At 69.9% G+C, this 9,314-nt stretch overlaps 4 protein-coding genes across 4 annotated transcripts; 1 reads left to right on the forward strand and 3 right to left on the reverse strand.

Moving 5' to 3' along the window:
• Positions 1-383: 383 nt before the first annotated feature.
• Positions 384-2,585, reverse strand: V1510DRAFT_412915 (FAD-binding domain-containing protein). Its single transcript, XM_066933155.1, has one exon. It carries the CDS (start codon positions 2,431-2,433, stop codon positions 880-882), a length of 1,554 nt encoding a protein of 517 aa, XP_066790627.1. The 5' UTR covers positions 2,434-2,585; the 3' UTR covers positions 384-879.
• Positions 2,586-4,423: 1,838 nt separating this feature from the next.
• On the forward strand, positions 4,424-5,088 carry V1510DRAFT_428903 (uncharacterized protein). Its single transcript, XM_066935290.1, has 4 exons — positions 4,424-4,499; positions 4,574-4,585; positions 4,744-4,851; positions 4,882-5,088. The coding sequence occupies exons 1-4, from the start codon at positions 4,458-4,460 to the stop codon at positions 5,017-5,019; spliced, it is 300 nt and encodes a 99-aa protein (XP_066790628.1). The 5' UTR covers positions 4,424-4,457; the 3' UTR covers positions 5,020-5,088.
• On the reverse strand, positions 5,048-7,225 carry V1510DRAFT_374843 (P-loop containing nucleoside triphosphate hydrolase protein). Its single transcript, XM_066931535.1, has 2 exons — positions 6,931-7,225; positions 5,048-6,897 (listed from the first exon to the last, which is right to left on the reverse strand). Exons 1-2 carry the CDS (start codon positions 7,201-7,203, stop codon positions 5,086-5,088), a joined length of 2,085 nt encoding a protein of 694 aa, XP_066790629.1. The 5' UTR covers positions 7,204-7,225; the 3' UTR covers positions 5,048-5,085.
• V1510DRAFT_391081 (major facilitator superfamily domain-containing protein) lies at positions 7,200-8,798 on the reverse strand. The gene has a single exon (XM_066931769.1). It carries the CDS (start codon positions 8,757-8,759, stop codon positions 7,275-7,277), a length of 1,485 nt encoding a protein of 494 aa, XP_066790630.1. The 5' UTR covers positions 8,760-8,798; the 3' UTR covers positions 7,200-7,274.
• Positions 8,799-9,314: the final 516 nt, after the last annotated feature.

The raw sequence follows: 9,314 nt of genomic DNA on the forward strand, positions 1-9,314 counted from the left end.
TATGCGCACGTGACACGCGCGTCGCGCCGCACCCCCTGCGGCGCGTTCCTCGCGCCCGAGAGACCCGACACCAGACGGGCATGCGGCTATATGCGGCTATATGCAGCGCGGCTCCGGCGGCAGCGCCGCCGAGAGTGCTTCCTGGCCGCCCATCCCGGTAGTAGCTGTTAGCTGCCGTCCGCAGGGCGTGCCCTCGACGGTGTCGTCGCCGGAGGCCCGTCGCTGCGGCCATACACAACAAGTCTCCAGCCTCTTCCAGCCGCGACTCCACCGCGAGCTCATTCTTCCAGGCAGCTCTACGCAAGCTCCCTACGGCCGCCATTTACTCGCTACGCGTCTACAAACCGGCACACCTCTACAACCGCCCCGCGGCCTACAACGGCTCAATCAACGTCATTTATTTTTTTTTCCTCGGCCGTCGGATGGACTGCTTAATTTACCTCTTCTATTCTTATATACCATCTAACGATCCTCTATTAACAGTGTATGTAATGGCAAAAGTGATGATCCAATCCTCCGAAAAGAAACATAAGACATACCAAAATAGTTATCCGGTCAATAAATTCAAGCACCAAGAATACAATTATCAGATTATCAATTATGGCCATTAACAATGTTAAATAAAAGATCAAAGTAATTCAAAACAGAAACGACCTCCCCAATGCTTCATCAACACCAATCCGCAACGACTCCAAAATGTCTAGTTCGTTCGTCATTCATCAGTCATTCGTCCCCTATACAATAACATAGATTAAACAATTAAATTTTTGCTGGCCGAGCACGGCGCGGCCGCCTCACCGGCGGCAGGGACTGCACCTGCACCCGCGCCAATCACTCATGAACCAAAGCCAAAATGCATGGGGAGCAATGCAGAGCCGATTACCAGCCGAAGGACTCCGAGTGGAACTCGACATTGACACCCTCCCACAGCATGTCCGAGCAGGCGTTGCGGGTGGCGAGAACGATCGGGGCGGGACCGCAGACACCGACGGCAATGCCGACGTTGGGGTTGTTGCCGTACTCGTCGACGGTCTTGCGGATCGAGTCGCGGACGTACTTCTGGACGTCGGGACGGCCCTGCTCCTTGGTGACCCAGAGCTTGAAGTCGACGCCGTACTTCTCCGAGTCGAGGTCGACCCAGTCGCCGAACGAGCGGTCGGGCACGACCCAGAGGAAGTCGATCTCCGGGGGCGTGTTGTTGAGCGCGTTCGCGGTGCGGACGAGCTCAATAGCCTCGGGGTACGCGTAGGAGATACCCGCGCCGCCGGCCATCAGGATGACCTTGGCGTAGCCGTCGAAGTTGGCGGCCGTGCCGTACGGGCCGTGCATGACAACCTCGTGGTGCTCGGCGTCCGAGTCGAAGAGCTTCCGCGAGAAGCCCTTGCGCGCGCGGATGACCAGGTCGAGCGTGTCGGCGCTGGGCGGCGACGCGATCGTGAACGGGTGCGCCTGGAACTTGGCCAGGTTGGCGATCGAGATGTAGACGTACTGGCCGGTGGTCCAGTGGATCTCCGAGAACGACGACTTGACGTTGAGCATCAGCTTGACCGTGTCGCCCGACAGGTTGCGGGTCGTGCCGATCACGCGGTGCGCGTTCTTGAAGCGCACGATGCGGTCCCACACAAAGATGACCGCGCACGTCACGACATAGGGCTTGGTGCGGACCCAGTGGAAGAACAGGAACGGCAGGGGCAGGACCAGGAAGTACACGTGCGCGTACAGGAAGATCTCGTACAGACGGTTGCGGAGCGGCGCCAGCGAAGTGAACAGGATGATGCCAAAGCACGTCGTCGCAATCAGTCCGACGATGGCCTCGTTGTTGATCTTGACGCGGACCCAGATGGGGATCACGTCGCAGTACGCAAAGACGTGCGCGATGGCAGTGATGCAGACCACGCGGCCGACGTGGCGGTGCAGGATGATGTAGCCCTCGTGCGACCAGCCGGTCCACTGGACCAGCAGGCCGGTCTTGGAGCCGAGCAGGAACAGCAGCGGCATGTTGACGATCGACACCAGACCGATGCGGTTGGCGAAGATCTGCTTGCTGCTGGCACCGCCGTGCACAAAGATGTACACCAGGTTCAGGGCGAGGTAGCCGGCGATGATGAGCATGGTGCCCCACGACTCCGAGTACCGGCCGCGCGGCTGGTAGATCAGAATCGACTCCGTCTTGCGGTAGAGCTTGGTGAAGGTCGACAGCTTCGGGGCCGCGCCGCCCAGCAGCGGCGTCTTCTCCGACATGCGGCGGACCGTCTTGCGGAACTGGATGATGTAGAAGTGCGAGACCACGGCGAGCAGGAAGAAGCCCACAACAATGATGTTGTAGGTCAGGTAGAACTTCCGCGACCACTCACGTCCGCGCTCGTCAAACTCCTCCTGGCGAGCCCAGGCGAGCTGCTCGGGCGTGTAGCCCGACATGTTGTACTCAGACATCCTGTGGGTGGGGTTCTCCGTGTCGGTTCGTCTGCCGGCGAAAGCGAGTCGATAGCCAAACTGAACACGCCTGTCCAAAGAGTTCGTGTCGTCGTCCGCAGCCGATGCTGATGAACGAGTGTGTCGAAGCCTAGGGAAGACGAATGCTGTGGATGGGGACGAAAAAAGAGAGCGAAATGTACGGCAGATCCAAAAAATAATATATAGAACTGGCGGCAAGCAAGCTGGGTCACTGGCACTCGCCGTGCTCTGCCAGCCTATAACCGTCTATCGGTCAGGAGATTGGCGGCTAGGCGACGCTGGCGGCGCGCACTATGGCGCATTCGACCAGTGCAGCCGGCCGCGGACACGATTCCCGCAGGCAGGACCACTGCCTGCGCCACAGCTACCACTGGCGCTGCTGCACGCCGCTTGCGCCTAGGACCGATCGATAGTGTCTGGCCGCGTAGATAACGATCTGTGGGTGACGCCAGTGCCGGTAACGGGAATGCTCTGGCCTGTCCATGCACTACCGGCGCCGGGTGGCCACCAGGTTGCCGTGCGCGGCCTAGCGGCCGCACCAGGGCGCGCGCGGCGCGACGGTTGCGGGCGCAACCGTGCCGTGGACGGGCGGCCGCGTCCGATTGGGCTAGTGCCAGTGCTGATATGATATCCGCCGCAGTATCGTCCGCCGGCCTGCGATATGCCTTCCTGAGCCACGACGCCACGGCCGCGCCTGCGTCGGGCCTAGGGCCGATGGCCGGTGACCGTGCCGCTGATCTGATCCTGCGGTCCTAGTGGCTGGCCGGTCGCGAGACCGCGGCCACCGCACCGCGGGCGCTGCTGGGGCGGCGCCGGGGGCCCCTAGTGCTGGCGCCGGCGGAAGGTCCGAGGCGCGCCACGGCCACATGTGGCGCGCGCGACGCCACACGTGGCGCCCGCGGCCCGCCGGCCGCCTCGCCGCCGCCGCCGGCCGCGCCGGGGGGCCCAGCGACGGCCGGCCGGCCGCGGCGGGCTGCCCTGGCCTTAAGAGCGGCCGGCCGGCCGGCCGGCGATGCGCTCGGCCGTTGCGCACGGGGGCGGCTGACATGTAGGGGGGTGCTGCGGCTGACGGGCGTTCCAACGGTGCGGCGCGCGCCGCACCGCTGGGGCTACGCGGCGATCGGTCCCCGCCCGGACCTGCAGGCGCCCGGTGGACCGCTGGCCACCGCTGGCCGCCGGCCGTGCGGTCCCCTCGCCAGCCCGGCACGGTCCCGCCAGCCACCCGTGCCTGGCGGCCGGCAGCGCCCGCGCAGCGCGCCCGCGCCAGCGCGCTCTGCTGCGCGGCAACAGCGGGTCCGCGACTGCCAGCACCCGCTGCGCGTCGTCGGTAATGCCGCACCGCCACGCACGCCGACCTTGCCGACAGCCACAGCCGAGAGCGGTCGGAGGGACAGAGTGCACAAATTGGGCAATCTGGCGTGCAGGACCCCACCGGCTGGGCCGCGGCTAGCGGTGCTAGTGCGGGCCTAGTGTGTGCTGGCGCGGGCTTGTCGTGGCTGCCGTGGCTGCTTGGCCGCGGCTGCCGGCACTATCGGCGGGCGGGTCGCGGCTAGACCGCGCGCGGTGCGCGGGCTCGAGAGCTACGCCGTGTGGGGCAGGTCGCTAGCCGCGTGCGGCTGGCGCGCGTCGCTGGCCGGACGGTGACCTGCTCGAGCTGTGGCGGAGGAGGCGGATGCGCGCCGCGTGCCGGCCGGTGGCTGGAGCGGAGCGCGTGTGGCGTCGGCGTGCGATTGGCCGCCGCGGATCAGCCGACGTGGCCGAGCGGGCCAGACTGGCTGCGCTAGCCGTCTGGCGCTGTCGTGCAGGCCGCCGGCGCTGGCGTGCTCCACCCGACGCGAGCGCACGTGACGCGCATCACGTGCGCATGCCACGTGACCCGCCGCACGCCGTGCGGCGCGCGCGCCCGCGCCGCTAGCCCCGTCTGGCAAACCTGCCCGTTTGGGACTCTCCCCGGCTGCAAAAAATTCGAAAATCCTGCGACGACCGCGATCAACCCGTGCGCGATGCTTTTCTTCTCGTTCTTCAAGACGCTCATCGAGCAGCAGGTATGTGGCCGTCCAGGCGATGGCGCGGCCGGCCGCCGCCGGCCGTGGCCCGGATCCGCAGCGCTGACAGACAGGTGACGGTCGAGGTACGAACGATGGCGGCGCGGCAACCGCGGCGGCGCGGCGGACGGCATCCAGCCCGGCAGCCGCCGGCGCTGGCCAGCGCGGGCGCGCAGCCGTCGCGCCGGCCGTCGCCGCGCCCAGCGCCGCCAGCCAGCCCTCCGGGCGCACGCTAACCCGGCAGCTCAAGAACGATCTCGCCATCACCGGCACGCTCAAGTCGGTCGACCAGTACCTCAACATCAAGCTGGACGACATCAGCGTCGTCGACGAGATCAAGTACCCCCATCTGGTAGGTTGTCGCCGGTGCGTGCTGACGCAGTCCGCCGTCAAGAACGTCTTCATCCGCGGATCGGTCGTCCGCTACGTGCATCTGCCCGCCGCCGCCGTCGACACGGCGCTGCTCGAGGACGCCTCGCGGCGGGAGGCCGGCGCGCAGGCGGCCAAGGCCGCGCGCTGAGCGTGCGGCCGGCCGGCGCGGCCGGCATGTACCATAATGTATGTTAGGCAAAGCACTGTATGTACATCACACGGCGTCGCCCTCGGCCATGGCGAACGCGAGCACGTCGCCGACGTCGGGGTAGACCAGGTCCGCGTGCTCGCCGGCCCAGTCGGTCCACCGGCGCAGGAACGTGGTGCCGCGGGCGAGCGTCTCCATGTCGCCCACGACGCACAGGTGGCGCCGCGGCCGCGTCATGGCCACGTTCAGCCGGCGGTCCTCGGCCAGGAAGCCCACGGCGCCGTCGGCGTTGGACCGCACGAGCGTCAGCACGATGGCCTCCTTCTCGCGGCCCTGGAAGCCGTCGACGGTGGCGACCTCGAGCGCGGGCGCGGCGCCGTCGGCCGCGGGCGCGTGCCGGGCCAGCCACGCGCGCACGCGCCGGGCGACCAGCGCGACCTGCGCGCTGTACGGCGAGACGACGCCGATGTCGGCGGGCGCCACGCCCGCGCCGACGAGCTCCGCCACGTGGCGCACGACCGCCCAGGCCTCGAGGTCGTTCGACCGCGAGTCCGCGTCGTCCGCCGGCACCGTCTCGTCAAAGTCGCCGCCCTGCGTGTCCAGCCAGACCACCGGCGCCGTGGTGGCGTCGGTGGCCGCGACGCCGGGCAGGTCCGCCAGCGTGATGCCGGCCACCGCGTCCGCGGCCACCAGCTGGCCGCCGTACAGCGCCGCCGACGGGAACGCCATGATGTCCGCGTGCATGCGGTACTGCACGGCCAGCAGCCGCGTCTGCGCGCGCCCGTGCACGGCCTCCAGCCGGTCGAACAGCGTGCGCCCGAGCGTGGCCGTGTTCTTGGCCGCCTTGATCGTCGGCGGCAGCTGCCGGCTGTCGCCCGCGATCACCAGCCGCCGCGCCTCCGGGTGCTGCAGCAGCGGGATCCAGCACTGCGCCTCGAGCGCCTGCGAGACCTCGTCGATCACGATCGCGTCGAACTCGATGCCCTGCAGGAACCGCGTGCCGGCGCCGTGGAGCGTGCACACGACCACGCCGGCCGCCGTCAGCATTTCCCGCAGCGCGCGCTGCTCGCGCACGCGGTACTCCTTGCGCAGCGCGCGCACGGTCCTGTAGACGTCGCCGCGCTCGCGGCCGGAGCGCGTCTTGCGCACCGACGCCAGCAGGCCGTCGATTTCGGCCGCGATGTCGCGGGCCAGCGCGCCGGCCTCGGACGTCCGCAGGAGCAGGTCCAGCGAATGCGCCCGCGTGGCCGGCAGCAGCCGCGCCGGGTGGCCCACGCGCAGCAGCCGCCCGGCGTCGAGCGTGCCGTGCAGCCGCTCGAGCACCGTGTCGGCCGCGACGTTGGACGGCGCGCACACAAGCACGCGCTGCCCGCGCCCGGCGAGCTGCCGCACGATCTCGACCACCGTGGCCGTCTTGCCCGTGCCCGGCGGGCCGTGCACGATGGCCAGCTCGCTGGGCCCGGTCGCCAGCGCGACCGCCGCGCGCTGGAACGCGTTGAGCCCGCCGTCGAGGACGGCCACGGCCGCGCCGTCTGCGCTGTCGTCCGTGGCCGTCGCCGTGCCGAGCAGCACCTGCTGCAGCCGCGTGGGCGCCCGCAGCGCGTCCAGCCGCGCCATCGTGTCGGCCAGCCGGGCGTACGTGGCGTTGTTGGCGAGCTTGACGACCCACAGCCGGCCGTCCAGGTCGGCGGCCTGGTCGGCGTCACGCTCGTCCACGGCCACCACGACCGCGCCGGGCGGGTGGCCGACGCGCGCGACGACGCCCTCGACGCGCCGGCCGCCGCCGGCCGTGTCTGCGGCCGCGCCGTCGCCGGATCGGCCGTTTTTCGCGCCCCGCGGCCGCCGCTTCTCCGTCGCCGACGGCATCCGTTCCACCGCCTGCCATCAGCCATCGCGCGCCCACGCACTCACCACAATGTCGCCCGCCCGGATGGCCGCCGCCTGCGCCGTGTCCGGCCCCTCGGGCGCGAACGCGGCGTCCGGCTCGAGCTCGACCACGACGCCGCCGCCCACGGTCGTCCGCACATTGGCCACAGCCAGATTCAGCACCGCCAGGCCGCGCCGCGCCAGCGCCTTGGCCGGCAGCGTCGCCAGCAGCGTCTGGGCCTGCGCCACGTCCTCGGCGCGCTCGGCGGCCAGCGCGGCCGCGAACTTGGCTGCCAGCGTCTGGTGGTGGTCGGTCATTGGGGAATACGGTGGATTAGCTAGCTACTAGACCCAGCGCGAACACGCCGGCACAGAGTGCGGAACGACGGCTAGCGCTCGTGCAGCTGGGTCCGGCGGAACGAGTACAGGATGGCCAGGTCGTAGACGACCTTGCAGGCGCTGGCGATGACGAACGCGAGCGACATGTGGTGGCCGTAGGCCAGCGCGCCCATGAGGCCCAGGCCGCCCATGCTGGCGAGCGTGCGGAAGACGTTGACGACGCCCATGACGGCCGTGCGCTCGGCCTTGGACACGACGGCCGACAGAAAGGCCTGGCGGGGCGCGACGTCCATGCTCTGGGTGCACGAGCGCACGACGAGGAGGACGGTGGCCAGGCCCTGCGAGCCGGCCAGGCCGAAGAGGCCGAGGACGACCGAGGACGGCAGGTGGGTGCCGACCATGGTCAGCACCGGGCCGATGCGCTTCGAGATGGACGAGGCGACCAGCGCCGACAGCGCGGCCACGATGTTGGTGACAAAGAGGATGGAGCCGATGCGGCCCTCGGCGACGTCGAAGCGCTCGGAGAAGTAGTAAGAGATCCACGTCTGCGAGCCGATGCCGGAGCCGAACGAGTCGAGGGCGAAGAGCACGACCAGCTGGAGGAGGACCAGCCGCGACGCCGCCGGGACGGCCGGCAGCAGCCGGCGGACCCACGACGGGCGCGCGACGGGGTCGAGCGTCTGCATCTCGAGGCGCAGCGCGCGGTCGTCGGCGGCGGCGGCCGCCGCCGCGGACGGCGCGCCCGCCGCGACCGGCGCGTCCTTGAGGTCGTCGTCGTCGAAGGTGTGCGGCGCGGCCGGCTCCGCGTCCATCGCCACCGCGCCCAGCGGGATGTCCTCCGGCTCCGGCGTCGCGCGCGCCGCGTGCCACGCGTCGGCCTCGCTGGCCGACGACATGCCCACGGTCGCCGCCAGCTTGAGCACCGCCAGCACCGTGTAGATCAGGAACACCAGCCGGTACGACGCCAGCTCCGGCCAGCGCCGCACGTCCTGCAGCCACTGCACCAGCCAGCCGGCCGAGAACGCGCCCAGCGCCGTGCCCGCCTGCCCGATCAGCGCGTACCACGCGTACACGTCCGACCGGTCCGCCAGCGGCACCAGGTGCGCCAGCGTCGACTCCTCAATCGCCCGGAACGGCCCGACCTCGTTGCCGCTGGGCGAGATCACGCCCACCACTGCCGCCGCCAGCAGCGCGCCGTACGCCGACGCGTACGAGAACACGACGCCGGACGTGGCCATCAGCACCGAGCCGGCCGCCAGCACCCGCCGCCGGCCCGCGCCGTCCGCCACCACCGTCAGCACCAGCGACAGCACCATGTCGCCGGCCAGCGTCAGCGACATGAACAGGCCCGTCTGCCGCTCGTTGAACCCCAGCGCGCGGAAGAACAGCGCCAGGACGAGCATCGACTGGCCAAAGCCAAACATCCGCAGGAACCGCTGCAGACACAGCAGGTGCGCGTCCCGCGGCGCCTTGGCCAGCGTCACCAGCCCGACCTCTGTCAGCCCGGCCACCACGTACGATCCAATCGTTCCCATTGTTCCTGCTGTAAGCCTGTCGATCTCTGGCTTCTTACCTCGTGGTGTCGGTGGGGAGCGAGGTGCGGCCGCAGCCCTTTTATAGTCACGTGGCGCCGCGCCGCACCGCGCTACTGCGGCTTGCTGGCGGCCGTGTGGGCCGGCGGCTGCGGCCAAGGCCAGTGGCTCGCGCCGCAGGGCCGCCCGAGCGGGCTCGGACGTGGACGAGCCTCCGGCGGCGACTCCGTCGGGGGTGCGCCCTGCGGGCGGCTGCCTGGGCGCAGTAAGGCTGCCCGCAGGGCCACCCTCGACGGAGTCGCCGCCGGAGGCTCGGCATATAGCCGCAGCGAGCCCGGGCGTGGACGAGCCTCCGGCGGCGACTCCGTCGGGGGTGCGCCCTGCGGGCGGCTGCCGTGGGCGCAGTCAGGCTGCCCGCAGGGCCACCCTCGACGGAGTCGCCGCCAGAGGCTAGGCATATAGCCGCAGCGAGCTCGGGCGTGGACGAGCCTCCGGCGGGGGGGCCCCGGGCGGGGGGGGGGCGCGGGGGGGGGGGGGGGGGGGGGGGGGCCGCCCGGG

Source organism: Dipodascopsis tothii (assembly GCF_038497935.1).
Source record: "Dipodascopsis tothii strain CBS 759.85 unplaced genomic scaffold V1510scaffold_6, whole genome shotgun sequence".
Taxonomy (NCBI): domain Eukaryota; kingdom Fungi; phylum Ascomycota; class Lipomycetes; order Lipomycetales; family Lipomycetaceae; genus Neoaidaea; species Neoaidaea tothii.

Excerpts from the sequence above, each read along its gene's own strand:
- V1510DRAFT_412915 (XM_066933155.1), bottom strand. The coding sequence starts at position 2,433 with ATGTCTGAGTACAACATGTCGGGCTACACGCCCGAGCAGCTCGCCTGG.
- V1510DRAFT_428903 (XM_066935290.1), top strand. The coding sequence starts at position 4,458 with ATGCTTTTCTTCTCGTTCTTCAAGACGCTCATCGAGCAGCAG. Across the intron at positions 4,852-4,881 it reads AGATCAAGTACCCCCATCTG|TCCGCCGTCAAGAACGTCTT; the intron begins GTAGGTTGTCGC and ends GTGCTGACGCAG.
- V1510DRAFT_374843 (XM_066931535.1), bottom strand. The coding sequence starts at position 7,203 with ATGACCGACCACCACCAGACGCTGGCAGCCAAGTTCGCGGCCGCGCTG. Across the intron at positions 6,898-6,930 it reads TCCGGGCGGGCGACATTGTG|GCGGTGGAACGGATGCCGTC; the intron begins GTGAGTGCGTGG and ends GGCTGATGGCAG.
- V1510DRAFT_391081 (XM_066931769.1), bottom strand. The coding sequence starts at position 8,759 with ATGGGAACGATTGGATCGTACGTGGTGGCCGGGCTGACAGAGGTCGGG.